The sequence below is a fragment of the Amborella trichopoda genome, chromosome 10 (genome assembly GCF_054954075.1).
Source record: "Amborella trichopoda isolate Santa Cruz 75 chromosome 10, AtrichopodaSantaCruz75HAP2 v2.0, whole genome shotgun sequence".
Classification (NCBI taxonomy): Eukaryota; Viridiplantae; Streptophyta; class Magnoliopsida; order Amborellales; family Amborellaceae; genus Amborella; species Amborella trichopoda.
Genome location: NC_142345.1, coordinates 7,982,647 through 8,005,122, shown reverse-complemented (window position 1 = coordinate 8,005,122; position 22,476 = coordinate 7,982,647). Strand labels below are relative to the sequence as shown.

The 22,476-nt window shown below is 38.6% G+C and overlaps 1 protein-coding gene across 4 annotated transcripts; it reads left to right on the top strand.

Moving 5' to 3' along the window:
- The first annotated feature begins 122 nt into the window (after positions 1-122).
- On the top strand, positions 123-13,359 carry ATE1 (ATPase E1). Of its 4 annotated transcripts, none has more exons than XM_088848617.1 (4): positions 123-315; positions 1,637-1,900; positions 11,119-11,563; positions 12,896-13,359. In XM_088848617.1, exons 2-4 carry the CDS (start codon positions 1,795-1,797, stop codon positions 12,903-12,905), a joined length of 561 nt encoding a protein of 186 aa, XP_088704743.1. In that variant the 5' UTR covers positions 123-315; positions 1,637-1,794; the 3' UTR covers positions 12,906-13,359. The 4 variants fall into 4 exon arrangements, with proteins under 4 accessions (XP_088704743.1, XP_088704742.1, XP_088704744.1 ...); XM_088848616.1 differs by having other exon boundaries at positions 123-319; XM_088848618.1 differs by lacking the exon at positions 11,119-11,563.
- Positions 13,360-22,476: the final 9,117 nt, after the last annotated feature.

Sequence of the window (22,476 nt, the reverse complement as noted above, 5' to 3'; positions counted from 1 at the left end):
CCTAATCTATTTCACACCGCTCAACCTAATGATTGACGGTGATGAGAGACATGATAGTACTATTCATGTGAAAACGATATTTTTATAACATGATTTACCTGCAAGTCTGCAACTAAGGTTTTGTTCTCAAATTTCACCTCCGCCCTTAACAAGCCTGCTTGTGGTCTCTCTCTCCTCCCTCTCTCTCTAAGGTCCAAACGAACCAGCTTTTGGGGCCTCTCTCTCTAAAGTCCGAAGTAACGAGCTTTTGGGCTCTCTCTCTCTGCAGAGTTGATGGCTAATAATGCGCTTCCGCCCCAGAAAAACACTCTTTATGTAGGTATATACACCATTTTCTTCCTCTTTCTAATACTCTTTTCATATTCATTCATACACATACTGCATATCCATTTGCGTTTCTTGAATCTGAGCTTTAGGCATTGGTTTTCTAATGGCTTTTAAGTTTCTCATATATACTTGGTTCTGTCTCTAATGCCCGCAGGGTGCATAATATATGAGGAGCGCTTATATTGAACTAGGTCATTCATTTATGTCCAAAAAATTGGTTTTTTCTAGTTTTTTGTCATGTGCAATAATCCATCCATCCAATGCAGTTTATGCTATTCTTTTTTTCTTCCTGGGTAAAAATGGATTCGAATTACCTGTGTTCATGAAGCTTTAGGTTTTTCTTTATGGGTCTTCTGCATAGAATACATAAATATATGGACATCCATTCATACATATGTTCCCACATGTATGTAGACATGCATACAATCTTACTTGGATTTGAGTTACTTGGGTTTTCTGGCTATGGGTTTTCTACATTCATACATACATGACGTAGCGATGGCCACTTATTTTTGTATTCATGGTGCTTATACATACATGAATTTGTGATTGTCATTAAATTTTTGATGGATGTTGCTTCTCCTCACCTTAGTGACAATCGTTCTTGTTGGAAGTTTATGGTTCGGAAGTTTTATCGGGATATTATTTTGTTTGTCGTTTTGATCGGGAGTTTATGAGATTATTACCGAGACTTTTAATATTAAATTGGTATATTATTTATCATGGAATGAATTTTTATTGAAATTAGTATTCAACTTGCACAGAAAAATATGTTCAAAACTTTACAAATGACAAAGTTGACAATAGTTTCTAATATCCATTGAAATTGAAAAATGTCAAAAAATCATTATCCAACTTAATAGCTTTTAACTTACACATCGGTTATAAGTTCCTTGCTAACTGTTCCCCAATTTTGTTTTTGAGATTTTGGATTTATTTTTTGTTAGATGAGACACGTCTTGTTCAAGTTCAAGTTTTTCTTTCTGATTATGTGCATGCTATTATCAGGAAACTTTTCTATCGCGATAATAATGGGGAGCCCGATAAATTCATTTTATCACAATATTATGGAGTTATTTTCAGCAAAAGAACTTATAATGATAAGATAAAAAATTCAATTTATTGGAGATAATTGTGCTGATGCTCCTGAGCATTCTAAATACATGCAACCCAACATACACACATACGTATATAATGAGATACACTCGTACAAATACATACCCATATGCAGTGCATACATATATACATGCATTCATTACGCATTCACAGATACATATATACTTACATACATACATGTGTGTATGTGCAGGTGGTCTTGCAGAGGAGGTGAATGAGGCAATTCTACATTCTGCTTTTATTCCATTTGGGGACATAAAGGATGTGACCACACCACTAGACCAGGCAACACAAAAGCACAGGTCTTTTGGCTTTGTTACATTCCTTGAGAAGGAGGATGCAGCAGCAGCCATGGATAACATGAACAATGCAGAGCTTTATGGAAGGGTCTTGACTGTCAATTATGCTCAGCCAATCCGGATTAAGGGGGGTGAACAGGGTTGGGCTTCCCAGCCAAGTAAGTCCAGTACACTCTACGTTGGGTTGGTTCTTGAATTGGATTATTTGCTTAGGTATTTGAAAGCTTTTTGTTGATTCAATCATGGGTTCCCCACAATATAATGCTTTTACTTTGTCGGTGTGTATTTTTACATTAACCCATATCATTTCACTTGTATGAGTTGCTGAATTAGGTTTCATTTCTGAAGAAAAATGTCTTATTTAATCAGCAATGGAAAAACCGAAAGAGAAAAAATAACTTCTTTCCTTATATCAATCATATAGTTGTTTGTGATAGTGTAATTTTTATTTTAAGTAGTAGTCATGGGTAGAAGTATAGGACAAGAGGCAGTCTTGAACATCCAAACCATATCTAGTGACTCCTACTTTGCCTTGGATATCCTCCTCTACACCTGAACATTCTAGAGGAGATCAATCCTTACTGTACTTGTAAAATGTCCAATTTCCTCTTTTACATAAACCAGTCACACTTGATAAGATTGGACCTTCTTTAATGATCTTACAAATAAATAAAACAAGCCAGTGATTGAATCCGATAGAACCTACAAGTGCCTTCCTCAATTTACCTTTCTGATTCCTAGTTATTTATTCCATTACCACTGGTCTTGGGCTCCCAGAAAAGCTTTCATCAGAATTAAGCTTGATCAAGCCCTTAGACAAACAACTCTGTGAAATTATAACCCTCTTATTGTAACTTTACTACCCACTTTGGACACTACTCATTTCATTAATTGGACAGATTATGAATTGGGCCATTTGTTATCTGTTCTTTTGTTTGAGAATTGATTGTTTGGAATAGTTGACTAGTCTTTATTGCATCAAGTATCTTTTTCTGGGATCCGGATTTGGTGCGTCCGAGCTCGCACCTACTATGTTGCGTGCCCTCATCTAGGGCATTCATATAAATGAATAGTAGGTGGTGCCCGAATTTCAAGATGGGCAACTGCGCAACCAGAGAGCGCCAGGTTAAAGACAACTAAAAATCATAGAAACCCATGGTGAATAAGTACTCTGCAGAGGGGATATGGGAGCCTCCAATTAAACAAAAATTGTGTTGGGTGGTGTGCTAAATGAAGCAGACAAAGTAAACACCATGGCAAAGGAAGAAGTGCAATAATCTCTTTGCCAACCTCTCTCGAAAGTCCAATACTAGATTCAAGAGGTAGAGATTTTTGCTATGAGGCTCGTCTCCATTCTCTCTCTTATTTGAAGAGCCTTCTTTTCTTTTCCCTGAATAGCAGTGAACCAGAACAAAACAGTCTGATATACTTGCAAAAAGAGAAACCATTGATCTCAAAAAAATGCTTCAACATACTATTCTCATGCAAAGATGTCTAACTTCAAAGATCCAACAGTTTCCATTAAAACTTATCATGTATATGATAGAACTCCAGTTCTCATACAAACATGTCTGATTTTAAAGAGCTTAAGCATTTCTATTAAAACATATAATTGCACAGTGAAAAGAAACCCACAGTCGACCTACAGCAAGACTCGTGCCCAATCTGGTGCAACCTTCTTAGGTGGCCTTTGGATGCTTGTGCACCACCTCCGATGTGATTCCCTCTCTCATTACACAAAACTACGCCCTTCACCCATATGCATTTCTTTCTCATCTCTGCTCCTCTGTTCTAGTGAGAGAAAGTAAATGGGGCTACTGCCTCTCTTCGCGTCTGCTGCTCTCGTGAGAGAAAGTGAAACAGAAGCCGGACCTCAGGTACTGCAGATGCAAGAGAGAGAGGCAAGAGTCAGAGAATGTAAGAAAGATTGGTGTTGGCTTACTCATCTGTTCTGCACGTGAGACTATTTGATGACAGGAAAAGATAAGTTCAAGGTGGGTCTTTAGAGAGAGAAAAAGATAGGTTAGCATTCTCCTCTCCATCGTCTTCACATTGTTTGGACTCAGCATATTCTTCCCCATCACATTGTTCTGAAAAGAAACCCATAGTGATCAAAACAAAACAAGATGGAGATGGATTTGATGATGAGTTCAAGGAATTCAATTTCAATCTTGAGGAGTGCAGTTCGTCTATCCGGTTGGACCTGGCCTTTATCCAGCCACAGCAGAGGACCACTTTATTAAAAACAATCAGCAGCTTAAGCAAGCTATGTGATGAGAAGCGCAAGGTCGAGGACCTTGTCCTTAAACATTTAGGTTAGTGGTGGCCATGGGACAGTTGCCCAAAGTGTTGCAGGGGGAGAAGCTTTGGGTGTTTTAGAGAGAAAAATAATAAGGTGAGAGGTTTCGTATCTTCAATTAACTGGGAGAGGTTAAAGCGGTACTGCAGCCATCAGCATCCCTCTCTAGATATTTAACCACAAATGTGAACTGTTCAATTATGTGGATGTTGTAGATTTTAGTCCCGCATGATAAAAGATGCAGACCCTGACGCACCAAAAATTTTTGCTTTTTTTTTTTTTAACAGTAACATATTCGCATTACCAATTTCATTCCAATGGTTGTATGTATATATAGTTGATTGAATAGTGTTTCCTTCATTCTGGGTGATTGTAAAGATCTAGTTTTGTGTTATTTTTGTTTAAGTGTGTGTGCATGTATCCATTTCATTTGCTTGGTTACTTCTGTAGAGCACTAAAATATCACACATTGGTACAAAAAAATAATTGGGATTATGCAGCAAACTTTACTGCCCACAGAAATTGGTCTATTTCAGGCCCTCCAAAACTGTGGCCCTTATGCGGTTGGCTACCTTACAGAAGGTGCTGGCAGCCAACTGCTTGACAAACATAAGTATGCCCATACCCCACATCACAATTCTGCAAGAAAAAAAAAAGAAAGGAAAAAAAGAGGTGCTGAGAATGCGAATCATCTGTTTTTGCATTGTTCCTTTTTCTGGAACATTTAGTTCGTTATTCTAGAATTGTTCAACATGAATGGCTTTCTGTCCACAACTGCCGAAAAAGGGCCTCATTTTGTGGAGGCTAACTCTGTTGACAGTACTGGGCTCACATGGCAAAAGCGGAATAATAGATGGGATACAAGTAGGGAATTAGAGAGTTTGAAGGAGCACATTTGAGTCATTATGATCTCTTGAGCTTGGTCAAGGAAGGAACTCTTTAGGGGATTCACAGTGAATGACTTTGAGACTCATTATAAATAGATTTGTGGACCAAAGCTATTGAGAGAAGGAAGAACAAAGAAATGGGTCCCTTCTAGTGAAGGTCAAAATTAATTTGCGATGGATTCTCAAAAGGAAATCTAGGGCCTGCTGGAGTTGGGGAATTTTTTAGGAATCATGATGGGAAGAACCTAATGACTTACTCTTGACCCTTCACAGTTATGACTCCAATGACACAGACGCTTTGTCACTGTTTACCGGCTTAGGAGTGGAATTGACTCATCATAGAGGGGGATGCCACTAATGTTAGGTTATGGAAAAGAGGCCTGTCCCTGGCACTCACAAAGTAGTTTGAAAGAAATTTGTTGGAGATTTGCTAAGCTGAGGCCTGAGGGTGACTTTTGTTCACTCATGGAGGAGACCTCATGAAGAAGTAGAAGCACTGCCTGCGGGGAGTCCATGAAACATCTTAGGTAAAGACATAGTTAAAGCAGTGTTTTAAAAAATGCCTATCCAGATTGGGAATCACCGATCTGCATCGGAATCAGTCAGGGACAACCTCTCGAAATCGGTGACTTGGCATTTTATAAGATAAAAAAACACCCCCATTCGTATTTTTCAATTTTTTTCAGCCCATTTCTTAATGGTTCTAAGTGAACTTCGAGGGGTTTACTTTGCTTGGTCTCCTCTTTTGGGTCTGTATAGTAGGTTGGCGGCGGGGGGGGGCTCCAAATCGACAAAATCAAATGTGAAAGTTTGGGCTATTTTTTTCCATGCCCAATCTCCCATTTTTCAATGTTTTTTGTAATGTTGGAGGCATGTCATTCTTTGTTTAACCCTACCATCCTATCCATATGAAGGATTTTCATGACTGGAGTCCAATGTTGACAAAAACAGATTTGGCCACCTAGGCGACCTGGGCAGGCGCTTAGTTCCCTAGGCAGCCTGTCTAGCATGTTGGGATTTCTAGGACCCAAGGATGGTGTTTGAGGGGTTGGGGTGGAAACGAAATCTCACAAATTGATCTTTGGAACCATTTTTTTCAGAAATACAAATAAAAAACATTATCTAAGTCTATTTAAGTCTCTGATACATCATACATATATCAGTTTTAAATTTGAAATTTAGTTACTAAGAATCGAAAACTATAAAAGATCAAAAGATGCCCATTTCCAAAAATCAACATTCTTCATTATCAGTTCATCATCTCCAACAAGTAGAAAGTCATGAACCATAACTCATAAGTTACAAATCTTACATAAACCAATAAAACTCATCAAGTCCAACTCCATACTCTAACATTACATCAATATGATGAGCTCAAATTGATAATTGAGTTTCATCATCACTAGGAACAACATCTGCATCTCCAACAACGCCACTAGATGCATTTGATGATGATGAGGATGCCATGCCATTACGATCAAAGTCATCTCCCTCCTCCACATATTCTTCCTCTTCACCGGTCTCTTCTGAATCTGCCTCCTCATCATTATCCTCTGTCACTCTTCTCTATCCCTTCCCTTGAGATTGAGATTTTGTGGCTCTCTCAAGGCTTAATTGGCTTCCAGTTACCTCACGAACATGGCTCCAAGTCAGGTCCTCTCCATCGAGTACAGGACCATCCCGAATGTCGACCAACCACTAGCATGTATCATCCATCTGTCTAGCAGTGATGGGGTTGATGGTATCCTTATCCAGATAATGTTCCCTGTTCTCTTTTTCCTTGTGTATCTGTTAGATAAAAAATAATGCATGAATTGGTCCTAAAGAAATTTAAAAAGTACAATACAACTATGAGTTTAGTGGACAACAAATTAAATATGCTAAGAAATTACCATCCTAGGGAACTAAAATTGCTCTTACAACCAGATGAGCTGCTTGTCAAGCTCAAAATGTGTGTAGCCATCTTCTGTTAGTGACTAGCACTTTGTCCGTGAATCGTCCATCATGAACCTACATTACAATGTAGGTCCATCATGAACCTACTATTGTAATGTAGGCCCATCATGAACCTATGTTAATGAACCTATGTTATAATAGTATGTAAAGATAAAAAGAGTAGAATTTTGTGTAATTATATTTAGGCATCAAATTTGATGCTAGAAGTTGGACCTAGAAGGCTAGAACAAAGTACTCAAATGACAAGTTCGCAATGAAAAAACAAAATTTAAACTTAAGGGGAAAGAGTGTCTTCCTTTGCCTAAATTGCCAATTCAGTGCCAAGTGTCCAATTGATAATATATACTTGTCTAGATTCCTTGACACTCGGGCTTGTTATTCTACGTTAGCATTGTCTCACTAAACTCTTACTGATTATAGACATAAAGCATCCCCTAGTATCAATCTGGGGATGATCATAGAAATAAGCAAGATTAAGATAATTCCTTTCTATGTGAAGTGGCCTCTATAACTAGAAGATATATTTTTCATCAAATTTCTTTAAAATAGGCGAATGGTGCTTTTCCTTGTATCCAAAAATTCATCATAATCTCCTCCTTGGCAACCATCATTGCCTAGTAAATATGACCCATAGCCAGCTTCCTCTCAGTGTCAGCAAGGCGCAAAACCTAAAGTTTCAAAAGTCAGGAGGGCGTGAACAACCCCATTCCAAAACTTTGGTGCTAAGACTAGATCAGCCACCATTTGCTCACTTCTTGTCTTGGCTCACTTTCTTTGAACCCACTCTTTAGATACAAAGATCGCCCAGAGCTTGTCTTTTTGGGCCAAAAATGAATTGCAGAGTGCATACACAAAAAAGAGGTGGCTAATCTCGTCACTCCTGGCCTCACCAAGCCCCTTTTATCAGTGAACTTCCTCATCATGGCCAACACATAGTGGTTGTATATGAATATGGCGAGAATCTTGCATTCTTTAGATTTGAGGCCATGATTGTCATCTTGCATATTGCGTCAAGCATGAGGTCAATGCAGTTAGTTGCGCTTGGTGTCCAAACAGAATGTTTGGCTTCGTGCTGTCTGACATTCTACTAGCTGCCATGTTGGATGCAGCCATGTATGTAATCACCTAACTATGTGGCTCTTTCCCACCTCCTCAATGCGTTTTTCTACCAAATCAAGAATGAAAGCCACATCAGGCATCTGGTCTGATGCATCAATGGACCTTAGATTGTATCCATTGGACAATTAACCATCAAGTTCATAATATGCCTCTTCACAGTCCATGTGTCAGTCGTTATAGTGACCCCATATGCGTCTTAAAATAGTCATGGGTGAGATGCACGTCTTTTAAAGTAGGCTCTTTGAGTACATATTGTCCAAAGGAAAATCTTGGCCCATTTCGCCCCACTGCTTCAAGCCAGTGGCATTGAATGGGATGCCACCTTGATAGATCCATCTTGCAACATATTGATCAACCTTTTCTTTCTATTTTCTCTTGAAGCGATTGTCTATAGTTGTTTGGTCCTTCTCTCGATTCGCAATCTCAGGATCAGAGTATGGGAAGTAAGAATCCATGGGCCCCCTTGCTTGAGGCCTTCTTTACAATCTTCAATCGCATATACCCCTTTCTTGAGCATGTACCTCATCTTCTCATTCTCCCCAAATATCAACTAATCTAATGATATTCTCAAGTTGTTCGTTGCCACTTCTTTCTTGTTTTTGATTCCCTGCAAATGGTCTAACATCTCCTTCCTGACATCTGTAGGGACTTGATTTCATGCTACATCCACTCTTATACTGGCCAAATGTTTCTTCAATCTATTAATGCTGAAATGGTATTTCGTTTTACAAAATTTGCACTCAATGCAATTCTTATCATTGTGATTTGGGCACGAGCCATACTTCCACCCTGGATTAGATTTTCTGTTAGAACTAGAAGAAGGCAATTTCACCTAATCAAATCCTAAAAAACAAAATGAAACTTCATTAAAAATAGAAGTGCTGAATATCATGAAGACAATAAGAAATACTTTATATTTTATGATTTGAAGTATTCAATGATATGCAAACATCAATCAATTACTTTAGGATAGAATACTAAATTAACCATTGAAATTTGAAACGCAAAAGTTACCAAACCTAGAAATAATTAATAATCCACAAAATTTTAAGATTCCCTTCTCAATCAAGAAGCAAATTTAAGACCAATGAACTTGAAGAATTGGATTAATTTTAATGGCACTTTACTAGCACAATATTAGTAAAATGCCATTAAATACAAACAAAAACCTACCCTTGAATATGAGCCACAAATCGAAACATAAACTTAAAAAAATACAAGAATAAAGAAAAAATCTACATTATTGGCCCTTTTTGAATTAGGAGATAAATATAAGACTCGTAAACTAGAAAAATCCATTTGGATTAAGTTTCATGACATTATATTAAGATTGGTTTACCCCAGCTCACTCTTGAATATAGGCCACATCCAAACATAAACATGGAAAAAATTATAAGAACAAAAACCAAACAAGCAAAACAAAATACAAAGGAAAAAGAAAAAAGGTAAACCCAACATTCATAAAGGAGCGCATATACTATATCCTGCAGGATCATAATGTATGTCTATTCTCTTTATTAGAAGACCTACTTGGGAGGATTTTTTTCCAAATCTAAAAATTTGGGAACCACCTAAGAATCATTAAATGATTATTTTCAAAAGAAAAGAAAAGAAATTTAAAATTTGAGTTTTCTAACACTTAAATCTGACCCTCTAGAAATTGGATTGTCTCTATTCAATCTTGAGACATTAATTTTTGAAGTGCATAAAAGCTGCAATTACGAAATAGTTTTTATTGAAGTTAAATCTATGGGGTTGAAGAGGTTACATCCCCAAATTTTGGTTCCCAATATTAATCCTAGATGGATTTTACCCGAGGGAGTAAATAGATCGTACACTCTTGCGGGAGTATAATATCTTTTGACTTCATATAAATCAACAAACTCTAAACAAAAGATTTTAAGTTTACTAACCTTTCAAGGTGCAATAGATCTTGGCTCAAATTGGTGACCGTTGGTTGCCAAAAATATCCTTTCATTACCACTTCAACCCACAAAAAGTATAGAGGTCTTTTCAATTTCGCAAGAAATTGAAAAATTTTAAAAAACTTTAATCTTAAAAAAATCTCAAAGATCTTAATTTTTTTTGAGTCTTTCTCTCTTTGAAAGCAAGAAAAAATGGTTTTGGGGGTTTGCAATACACCCCAAAACCCTTTTCGCCTGTTAAGACAGGGGAAAATGATCTAAAACACCCTTGTCCGAGTGCATTTCTCCGCCCTCTCGCCAAGGGCTTGAGGCGCCAACCGATTGCCTAGGCGGACGTGGGCGCTTGGGCACCTCAAGACCTAGGCAGCCTTCCTAGGACAATTTGGTTCGACATGGCCTAGGAAGCCAGTCGGCCAATTTTTTTAGCACTGTCGGTGGTAGGAATTAAACTTGGACTGTAGCGTTGCAATTGTTAACATCTAACCAATGAAGCTCTAGCCTGATTCTAGCGCGTACAATTCGGTTTCTTTTGATTTGTCCTGTGAGTCAAATTGGTTATTAATCATGTTACATGTTCTCAGATTTGCCCAATTTTCATGTCCCGTTTTACCCTTTTTACTGAATATTGTTTGTTATCACTGCCTACTATGTGCAATACATGTATATGCTTAATATACTGGATCGATGCATGAGGAGACTGATGCTTATATAGGATATTGATACTCCTAGAATATTGATACATATCATTTAAAAGTAGGGAAAATATCTCCGTACCCCCCATTTTTTACTTCCATTTCTCAAGAGACCCAAGAATTTAAACTATTTCTTGCAGCATAAAGTCTCTATCTTTTCTATCTTCCTACCCCCTAGACCCCTTTGACTATTCATTATTGACCTAAACATTTTGTAAAATGACTCCATCTCTATCTCTCTCAAAACTCCGTATCTCTCCTCTCTCTCTCTCTGAAAACTTCATCTCTCACCTCTCTCATCCTCTCTTTCTCTCTGTTATTTGGGCAAGAGGAGCAAGTAATCTTTTCAATCCATTCTCTCTCTCTTGACCGACTACTTTTTTGTCTCTCTCTTTCTCTGCAACATCCATAAGCCCACTTTGAGGTGGATGACGCCTGAAAGTTTTAAAAGGAGGGAACAGATCGCGACCTCTGATGTATGGTCTCTTGGTTTTACAGTCGTGGAGATGGCCATAGGGAAGGTGCCAGAATTACAGGAAAAATTCACTGGAATTTCAGATCCCGGCCTTGATTTCTTGAGAAGTGTTTCAGGCGAGAGCCATCACAAAGGTCAACGGCTTCTCAGTTGCTTCACCACCCTTTTTGGCGTTTGCATCCTCCAACAAACCCTTTTTTCAGGCGACCTTAAGCATGATTCTGTCATTCTCAACCCAAATCAGAGGATTACAACCTTCTCAATTTGCCGAGGCCTCAACGAAAAGCAGTGGACTGAAACCCTGACAAGTTGCAGTGGTTTTGACAAAAATGAGAGAAACAAAATCCTAACAAGTTGCAGTGACTTTGATGAAGAACAGACAATTGACACCCTAGAAAGTCACAGAGCTTCAAAAGCAAAGAAGATGATCAAAACCCTAACAAGATGCAGAGGTTTCAACCAAGAGAGGTGGGAACGCAAGGACTGGATAACAGTGAGGTCGTCAATGGCGGGAGAACTTCGAGTGCTTCCTTTTCTTTCTCTGAATTCTCACTACAAAGCCCAAATAAAAGCACGCGGTTTTGAGAGAGAGAGAGTGAGAGAGAGAGAGGGGAGAGGCATACGGAGTTTTGAGAGAGATAGAGATGGAGTCATTTTACAAAATGTTTAGGCCAATAATGTATGGTCAAAGGGGTCTAGGCAGTAGGAAGATAGAAAAGATAGAGACTTTATGATGCGAGAAATAGTTTAAATCCTTGGGTCTCTTGATAAATGGAAACCAAAAATAAGGGCTACGGAGATATTTTCCCTTAAAAGTATATTATGAATAAAATAAAAATATGCATAATGATGTGGCATATATTTGTATCATGTGTTGGTGGCTTGTGTTTGTTCGCATGCTTGTACACGTGCTTGTGCATGTACATGTGCATGTCAAATAGATACTCGTATAAACAACTGGGTCCTAGAGTTCAAGAAATGCCTAGTCATATATCCACTTTCCTTATCCATGTCCATATCCATATTCTCATCTAGGCATCTTAGCTTTCTAGGGCTACGTCCACAGCCCATTGGTTTTATAGGAGAATAGGATTGATCTGATTTTTTCAAACAGGATTGTTGTATAACGTGATTTTGTTATTATATTCCTAATTGCTTGGAATATGAGTTTTTTATTTTTTTATTTTTCCTGTTAATAATGTTTCTTTCAGTTTGCATGTGATTTAGTGCCTTGTTGTATTGCTTTTTTTTTTATCTGTGCTTGGAGGGAGAATGTCTACTCTTGACATTATTAGGTTATGATCCTTTTTACTAGTTTCTTTTATTGGTTGAACTGGGTCCATACCCAAGACCGTTCTGTTGAAACTCTGATGCCTTACTAACTAACCAAGAGGGCGAAATAGCATGTTGCCCTTAGAACAAGTAAGTCGCTCTTTTCATTCCTTTCTGTATTCTTTTCTATTATTGGTACTTCAAGATAAGGGTCGGATTCCACCATAGCAATTGATGAAATCTCTTGCCACTGGAGATCTGGGGAGTTCATTTAGCCATATTACATTTTGAGAGATTCTTGAAGTGCTTTTAGTTTCCCAAACTAAGAGTCTGAAAACAGATACCTATGCCAAAATGAGATCAGAGACCTTTCTGTTCACAAAGTTTCCTGAACTTCTGTTGGATTCATTCCTCTACTTAGTAACTAAAAGGCTTCTTAAATTTGTTGAAAGTCTTTTTTTTGTTTTTTGTTGGATTACTAATGTCCTAAGTTGGTATGCTTTGATAAAATACTTTCTTTCTTCGTAGTTTGGGCTGATGCGGACACTTGGTTCGAGAGACAACAACAAGAGGAGGAAATACGCAAGCTAGAGGAAGAACAAAGAGCTGCTGCCAAGGCATTGGAAGTTGAAGCGAGAAGAAGACTTGCTGAGGAGCGTGAAGGAGAGAAGGACGAACCAGAGGTGAAGGACGATCCCATGGCCTTGGCTGAAGCAGAGGCTTTAGCAAATCGCAACTAGTTTTTTTATAGTCGATGGAAAGTCTTTTTACTACCAGGTCCATTAGATCCAGGTATATTTGAGTCTTACCCAATTAATCACATTTCTTTGATAGATTCTAGCTTCCTGAATTTGACTTATAATTTGGGTCATGAGATAAGATGCTAAAGAAATTAGTCTCATGTTATTGGTAGGGAAGAGCTTATTTTGTATCATATGTAGCATACACATATAGCAGGCTTTTGTCATGAAAGTTCATTCTGGCATCATAAAGAATTTGCACTGTCTTAGCCAAACAAGTTTTTTTTTTTTTTTTTTTAATGTGTTAATTGAAGAGGAGATAAGTACGAGACCTTGGCAATCCACAAAAGAAGGATGCTCAAGGATAGAGCCAACAAATGGAATCAAAATCCTCTTTTAAGAGGTTACAGTGAGTCACAGTAACCTAGAAAAACAGGTCGATCCGACAAAAAACCCAAAAACTATAAACCAAAACTCCAAGACAAGTGCTAAATGCTAATTGATCTCCATTGCTGCTGCTTCTTTGGCTAAAATGTCAGCTTCTTGGTTTCCTTCTCTCCAAGTATGCATCAACATGAAGGACATTTTCTTGCAAAGGAATTCAATCTCGTCAACCAAGTGTGCTAACTGCCAAGGAGAAGAGGAGGAGGGGGGATTCTGTGCCCAAGAAAGAGTATTCTTGGAGTCTCCCTCGATGATGGGGGAGTGCAGTTGGAGTGGGATTGCAAGTTTGAGGCCTTCCAAGAGTGTCGTCGCTTCAGCCTCCACAGAGTTTGCATGGCCAATGTGTTTGGAAGCAGTTGCCACAGTAGAACCGAGGTGGTCTCTGAGGATTGCTCCTATTCCTGAGGGGCCGGGATTTCCTAGAGAGCAGCCGTCGAAGTTAAGTTTAAGCTGTCCCTAGGGTGGAGGTTCCATCTTGAGGCACGCGGCAGGCGTGTGCGATGGAATTGAAGGACTGAGCTCCAATCCTGGCTGAAAGCCGAAGAGGAGACTCCTTTGAAGTAATGGTGGTTGGTGGCCCAAAAGATAATGGTTGACTTAAGCTTGTTGAGCACCTTGGGCCACAGTGAGAAATCCCCCCGAAAGATTCTGTTATTACGCTCGATCCAAAGTGCCCACAAAGCAGCAGCCACCGCTGATTTCCAAAGGAGGATTCCCTCTTTATGCCAGGGGAAAGGTTGTACCAAAGAAAGAAAGGATGTCACCTCTGCCGGAACACCCACTGTACATTGAAGTGTCTTAGAATTGCTCCCCAAAGATTGTGAGCATATGGACAGTGCAGCAGGAGATGGTTGTTGGTCTTTTCAGCCGGGAGACACATAACGCATTGTTTAGGAATTGGGATACCTCTTCTTTGTAACCGATCTACCGTCAAGACTCTCTGGGAAAGGGTCAGCCAGGAGAAAATATTGATTTTAGGTGGGGCAAAAGAAGTCCAAGCCTGGGCAGCTTTTGCGGTAGGAGCAAGAGGTAAGGTAAGAGGGAAAGATAGACTCCGGAAAAAGGAGGAGACTGTGAATTCCCCCGAAGGAGCCGGAGTCCAAATGATTCGATCTGATCTTGAAGGGGCCAGGAAGCAAGCTTGAAGTTTGGCAGCGAGGGCGGCAAAGTTTGCGGATTCCTGATTAGTTAGAGCCCTTTTAAAATGTGGGTTCCAAGAGCGGAGGGAACCTGCTGGGAGCATTTCCTCTGCCACAGTGGCTCCTTGGTCTCTAGCTAGGGAGGAGAGGTCTGGAAATTTGTCCTTAAGAGGGGTGTGCCCTAACCAGGGCTCTAGCGAGAAAAGGTTGCGGTTACCCAACCTTGGATGGAATCTTATGCGAGATTTGAAGGCATGGAAGACTGCGCAAATTGACCTCCAGATGCCAGAGGACCTCTGGCTAGCCCTGTAGTTAGGTAACCAGGGAGAGTTCGGCAAGTGGTACTTATGTTTGAGGATGTCGATCCCCAGTTGGTTTCTTAGAGTCGAGAGACTCCATCACCATTTGTCCAGGAGCACTTTGTTTTGGGTTTGAAGGTTTTTGATTCCTAAGCCGCCCCTTGTTTTGGTCTGGTGGACTTTATCCCAGGCTATCAGATGGAATTTGTTGGAGTCATCTCCAAACCAAAATAATCTTCTCTTCTGCTGTTCTATTCTGGAACTTACGGCTATTGGCATGTGGAAGATGGACATTTGATAAAGTGGAATATTTGCAAGGGCTGCCTTTATAAGGGTCAGCCTTACTCCCGGGGAGAGGAAGCGGCCTTTCCATCCAGCAAATCTGCGGTCAACTTTGTCTAAAATATGGGACCAATGTCTATGATTGGGTTTGCCAAGAGGAAGCCCTAGGTATTTGGAGGGCAAGGCTTCAAACCCACATCCCCAAGTGTTTGCAAAGTTTGAGAGAGTAGTAAGGTCTGAATTTACTCCCATCATTTTTGTTTTCTGAAAATTGACTTCGAAGCCTGTTGCAAAGTCAAAGCACCTCAAGAAGAGGAAGAGGTAACGAATTTCAGCGGGGGAGGCATTGCAAAACACCAGTGTGCCGTCAGTGTACTGGAGGGGAGACCATTGGTGCTCGAGGGCAGACTGAGAAACCATGTAGGAGGCCAGCCGAATACAATCTGGAAAGGGAGCGGCTGAAAATCTCAGCTGCTATGGTGAAGAGGAAGGGAGATAAAGGATCTCCCTGTCATAGGCCTCTGGTAGATGGGAAATACCCTTTTGGGGTACCGTTAATGATACTGGAGAAGAAGGGATACGAGAAGCACACTCTCATCTAGGTTCTCCATCTTATTCCGAAGCTCATCCTTGTATGGGTTTCTTCCATGATGTCCCAATCCACGTGGTTGTAAGCCCTTTCCCAATCAACCTTAGCGACAATCCAGCTAGGTGTCTGGAATGGATACATTCCTGGGCCACGAGGGCCCCATCCAAGATCTAGCGGTCTTTTATGAAGGCGCTTTGAGGAGGGGAAATGACTAAAGGGAGGACCTCTTTCAGGCGAGAGGCCAAAACTTTAGCTAGGATCTTGTAGGTGGAGTTGACCAATCTAATAGGGTGGAAGTCTTTGAGTTGTGATGCCCCTTCAATCTTGGGAATTAGTGCTATGAAAGTGGCATTCAAAGCCCCACAAAGAACCCCCTAGAGTAGAACTTGTTAAAGAGGTCAAGGAAATCTGCTTTGAAGGAGTCCCAAAACAGTTTAAAAGGTGCAATGGGGAATCCGTCAGGTCCAGGGGCTCTGTCTGAGTCTAGGTTGGAGATGGCAGCTAAGATTTCTTGGTCTCCCTAACCACCAGGCCTTGTCCTTAGGTAAGACCAGGAAGTTAAGGTCTCCCATGGTCGGGGGCCAGGTGGGGCTGAGAAAGGATTTTAGAGATAGCCAAGGATGGCTTGCTCAATGTCCCAAGGTTTATAAAGAAGGTTATAGCCCACAAGGAGATAAAAATGAATAATAATAATACAGTCATTAACTTGTTTGGCTAAGGTAAAAATGAATAATAATAAAGTGTTCAGAGACACGGCTGCATTACTTGGCCGCGGCGAGTTGGGGTGTAGACAAACGGCAGGTGTGTCACCCTTCCCAAATTTGGATGTTTTGATCGAGAATTGATCAAGAGAATTATTATATGCTATAATATTCTCTATTCTTCATCCGAGTCAAGAAATTTTCGATCGATTTGGATCAATAGTTTTGATTAAGTAATTTTTTTCATTGTTTTTTTGTGTGAAGCAAACCTGTTTATGTAGTCAATCTGACTCAACATTTTTTTCTCTTTTTTAGTTCAATTTGATTGAAACCTGGTTCTGTTTGTTCTTGACTCAACCCTGTAAGATCCTCATACTTATTTGCTGGATCAAAAGCTAGAAGATCTGTACAGAAAATACTCAGTTTGTGTAAGAAAAAAAACTTTTTTTTTCAAACCCTAACCAGTCCACCCTCTCATAGTTAGCTCCAAATCTGTTGAAACTGTGATTTAACCCTCGGCAATAGCCCTATACTCTCTTTTGATCGAAGGTGAAAATTGGGATTTTTCGACCAAAACATATCATTTTTGGGCGCGGCATAACCTGGGTGAATCCACTTGGACTCCCCCAAGTAACTCGGCTTGGGTCAAAGCTAAATCCACTGTGTTCCAAAACCTTGATAATAATAATGTTTTATGTGTTGCTTTCAGCTTATCTGGCTCCACCTTATTATTAAGTTTGAGGTTCAATTATTAAGTTTGAAAGACACCTGCGTTGCTATCAGCTCATTTGGCCTGGCGCCTCAAATCCATTATCGATTTGAACCATTTTTCTGTTTCGGGTGATTTTTTTTTCACTCACACAAACGAGAAAAAGGAAAACAAGGAATTCTTAATGCTTAGTGCAAATGTTCTTTCTGATAAAACGTTATTGCAGTTTATTAATCATCAGAGGATCTCATAGACATCACCAAACATTAGAGGGAAATGTTGTTGTGTAGCCCCCAACAACATATAATTTGTGACTTTCATGCCACAATATTACCCCAAATATTGTTTTATTTTTCTTTCTTTTTTTACAAAATATTTTTGGATGAAGTTTTGGGCTTCCCATCATATAATTAGAGTGATATTGGTATATAAAAAAAAGTATTTTCTGTAAAATTAAATAACCAAAATGCTCCTGAAAATTTTAAGGGTATTTTGGTAATTTTATCATCGGAAATATTTTTAATTATTTTTATCATGTGCACCTTTGTTAGATCTATGCATCCGAAAATATTTTTTATTATTTTGATCATGTGCGCTCTTGTCAGATCTATGAATGCTCCCAATTCTGCTTCAAAATTATTGGTAGAATAAAAATTAAAAATAAAAAAATTATGAGTTGTCTGACCAAGATATGATGGTTAAGAGCCAACTTGTGATATTGTAACTCAAGCCATTTATGCCATCTACTCAAATCTGACGGTTGAGATTAAGGGTCACATATATTATATATGTGGGTGGGGTTACATAAAAAGTACAAAAAGACACTATAAAAATAACACCAACAAATCCAACTAGGCAAATAGTGGTTTTGCTTGATTGGGGGCAAATTCAATTTTTGTTTTGAACCAAAACTGATATCGGAAATAAAAGGTGAAATGGGGCAAAATGAAAGGTTAATGAAATTAAGCATGTTTCAATATATGTTATTACGGGTGCGATGTATCTCTTTCTCAAGATAATATTTGCTCATTACTAATGAGAATCAGTATGTATTTAAATTTCTACGAGGTAAATTTGTCATCCAAATAGATAGGAGAAGAAAGGTAATAAACTATACTTTTCTAACACGCAAATTTATCATCCGAACGCATCGGAGCAAAAGATTGTGAAACTAAAAAGTTTTTAAGAGGAAAATTTGTCATTCGAATATGTAGGAGCAAAAGATTGTGAAATTATCTCATCAATACAAATATAAAAGTGCTACAAGATCTATAGTATCAGAATTGTTCCTTCTAGATAGAGAGAGTTGTAAAACATTTTGGAATGTAAGAAAACTTGGTATGTGAGAAAGTTGTAAAACATTTTGAAAAGTAAAGAAACTTCGTATGTTTAAACTTGTATACAAAAATGAGGAAAGTAGTCCATTTTTATAGAGAGATGTGGTCTTTAGATACTTCCTGTGACTGCATCAAATCAAGAATCAAGTCTCTCAAAAATCTCAACCATCAGTGTGGGCCATGTGCTACAACTGGACAGTACCTTCTCGGGTTCCCAAAAAGCAGTTGCCACACTTTTAGCAAATGATCCAAGAGTCTTTACATTTGGTAGGGCACATTTCAACGGAGCACGCAGATACACCAAACCCAAATTGCCAAGACGCATATCGACCATCAATCCACTAGAGAGAACAATCTACTGTAGAAAATAGCGTACTGCAGTTAAAAAAAAAAAAAAAAAAAAAAGAAAAAAAAAAGAAAAGAAAAGGATGAGTCTCGAGCTCGACCCATGCATGCAATCGGGTTCCTCATGCACCGATGCCAGCTTAAAAAGTGCACTATAGTGTTCCCCACACCCTTGCATGTACACGTTGTTCATATTCCTCCTAAGCCTTCTCTCTATTTGGTTCTTAGACCACCAGTACAGAAGATATATATAAATCATATTTATGCAAAGCTTCCTCATCTATATATAAATAACCTGTTACTTTTCGCTACAAAAGCAAACCTTACAAGATACTATGGAACAAATGAGATATTATTTTAAAATAACACAGAGTATTTCTGAAAACAAAGTTGTTGACAATCCAACCAATCAGATCAGACCAATCCAGCCTTGATAAATATCTTAAACCATGGAAACTCTCACCATGCTCCACGAACTCTTGATCATGCAGCCTCCTTTCTAATCTTCAAGTGTGTGTAATGTAAAAAGATTTCATGTTCCCTCAGAAACATTTTCTCCATTCACTCGCTCCATTCCACATCTCTATGTCTCACTTCTTTTGGATTACTGGTCTCCATTTACTTATTCAAAATTGTTACAATTTTTCCTCTTTTTTATCAGCCATTTCTAATTTATTATGTCATTGAAACGTGGGAGATAGCGCCACCTTGAGAAAGAGAATCAGTGTGGTTTGTATTGAGCCGAGGATCTAAACAATGAAAGTAAAGTGCTTTTCAATCGTATCGAAAAATGTGGTTTCAATACTGAAAATCTCTGTGATAGTCTTAAATATATTTTCATCTTTAATTATAAAATTTAAGACTTCAAAAATAAGAATAGATCTATGAAAACTTTAAAATCTTGAAAATTGACGGTCCAAAAATGTGTTCCAAGAAGTACTATTTCCAAAACTTGAAATCTATTTTTTTCTCATGTCCATGCATCTTGATGTTGAGATGATCGATTTGACAATATCTGAGCATCAAAACAACCTCCTTTAGTGAAATTTTTGAGGTGGGCTCTAATTTGATTGTTTAGAGCCTCGGCTCCATATAAGATTTTTCTTTAAAACAATATAGGAAGCAGCCACCCACGTTAGCATTGGCCAATTTCTTTTTAGATACGTTAAAATAAGGAAAATTATTTCATGCCGTGAGACTGCATTTTTTCATTTGCAGTCTCCAGGCTATAAAACATCCATCTTAAAGATGGATGGAAATAAGTGGCCCATCTAAAAACAATTGAAATTAGCGGTCAAAATGTTTTCTTAATTAAACTATTATTTTTAATTTTTAAAACTTATTTATTATTTATATTCATGATCTCCATGTTAAAAATTACGTATCCTTGAAAATTAAGTCCAAAAATCCATTTCAAAAATAGATTTTTAAGAGGTGACTCATTTCTACATGGACACATAGAAACCGTGTCCTTAAAACAATATACACAAGCGGAAGCAGCCGCCCACGTTAGCATTGGCCACTGTCCTTTTTGGTAGATTAAAATAAGGGAAAAGTTTATATAGAGCCTAGGCTCTAAACAATCAAATTAGAGCCTACATCAAAATGTTCACTAGAAGAGGTTGTTTTGATGCCCAAATATCATCAAATTGATCATCTCAACATCAAGATGCATGGACATGAGAAAAAAATGGATTTCAAGTTTTGGAAATAGTGCATCTTGTAACGTATTTTTGGACCGTCAATTTTCAAGATTTTCAAGTTTCCATAGATCTGCTCGATCTACAATATTTATGAAGCTTTAAATTTTATAACTAAAGATAAAAATATAATTTAAGGCTATCACAAAACTTTCTAGTATTGAAACTATATTTCTTGACACTATTTGAAGGTGGGCTCTAATTTGATTGTTTAGAGCCTCGGCTCTATACAAACCGCACCCATACTTCTCAGTTTAAAAGATATTTGTGGAAGGGTCACACGAGCAATTGAGTCCCAGACACCTAGTATCAGTGCATGATTTTATTTTATTTTTTTGATGATGAGAATTTTGTATATTACAATATTCAAAAATCACATTCGTGATAAAGGCCCACTCGTTTGGGCGATCTTTGGAGATGAAGTACAAAAAATGGTGCTTGAGAAAGCACACAATATACAAAAAAAAAAAAAAAAAAAAAATAGTGCTAGAGAGAGATTAAAACATAAAGGAAATGATAAAAAACCTAAATTGTGGACCCAAGCTCAAAAACAATTGGTTAAGTTTCACTGGTGCTTTAGCACCAGCTCCCTCCTTTGCCAGTGCATCTGCTCTAGAGTTGGTCCCCCGCCAAAATGAGACATGAGTATGCTTACAAAGAATGAAATATGCGAAAAAAATGTAATGGACATGTCACGGGTAGGTGGAAGCACCTAAGGCCCATGCAATGCCGTTTTCTGAATCACCTTCTACAATGAATGATCACCTTCTACAATCAATGATTCCCACCATTCCTGGTTGGATCTCTTCATCCCTTCTAGGAGTGCTACCAGTTCAGGGAGGGTCGAGTAAGTGAAGCCAGGATGGGCAGAAAATGAGAGCATTGTGACCTCTGAAGAGGGCCTGGCCCCAAACCCAGCTGGCTCTAGGTTGCCGAAAGAGCAACCATGGATATTACTGTTGAGGAAATCGGATGTGGAGAGTTTTTTTAGAATCTTGTGGTTCTGAACCCAAAGAACGACCATGGTTTTGATCCGTTCGCCGAGAGCATGGGGATTAGCTTCTTGCCCTCGAACGTCCTTGTGTTCATTTCAGTCTAAAGGGTCCAAATGGTTGCTGCAATCAAAACATGCCAAAGAAAAGTACCTGTTGTCGGGTACGGCAGTGCGAGGAGTGATTAGAATGATGAAAATTCAGAAACAGAAAAATGACTTAATAGAGTGATTGGATTGATGGAAATTCAAAAACAGAAAAATGACTTAATTGATAAAACCCACGAGGGGGAGAGACCTCATAATGACTTAATAGATAAAACCCAGGAGGGGGAGAAACCTCATAATGACTTAATAGATAAAACCCAGGAGGGGGAGAAACCTCATAATTGTGATTTCGACCGGTGGTTTAAAAATTGTCGAGTTGGCACGGAATCGGCCGATTCAAACAGGGAATCGGTCATCCCGTGTCGATTATTTTGTAAAATCGGGAATCCGTCACAAACCCACACTGCTACATGCATTTCGCGCGCGACTAGCTTTAGCAGCAGAAGACTATTTATCCTTACCAAATTTGTTCTGTGGGTTCGATGTGGGATAATTGCGCCAAGGTGATAGCTCAGAAAAAAATATGATATAAGTATTGAATGACATCTTTGTATCACAACTTAACATTTGACGTAGTGGTTAGAGCGTTGTTTTAGTGCACTGATTCCTGCCCAGATGCCATCATTCCTTCACAAACAAATTAATTTTTTCTTTTTTACAAAATAAATTTTTTTTACAAAAAAAATAAAAAAATTTTATAAAAAAATATATTTTTTATTAAAAAA

Coding starts and splice junctions, on each gene's coding strand:
- ATE1 (XM_088848616.1), top strand. CDS start 274: ATGGCTAATAATGCGCTTCCGCCCCAGAAAAACACTCTTTATGTAG. Junction 320..1,636: donor GAAAAACACTCTTTATGTAG/GTATATACACCA, acceptor GTGTATGTGCAG/GTGGTCTTGCAGAGGAGGTG. Junction 1,901..11,118: donor GGGTTGGGCTTCCCAGCCAA/GTAAGTCCAGTA, acceptor TTGGTTTTACAG/TCGTGGAGATGGCCATAGGG.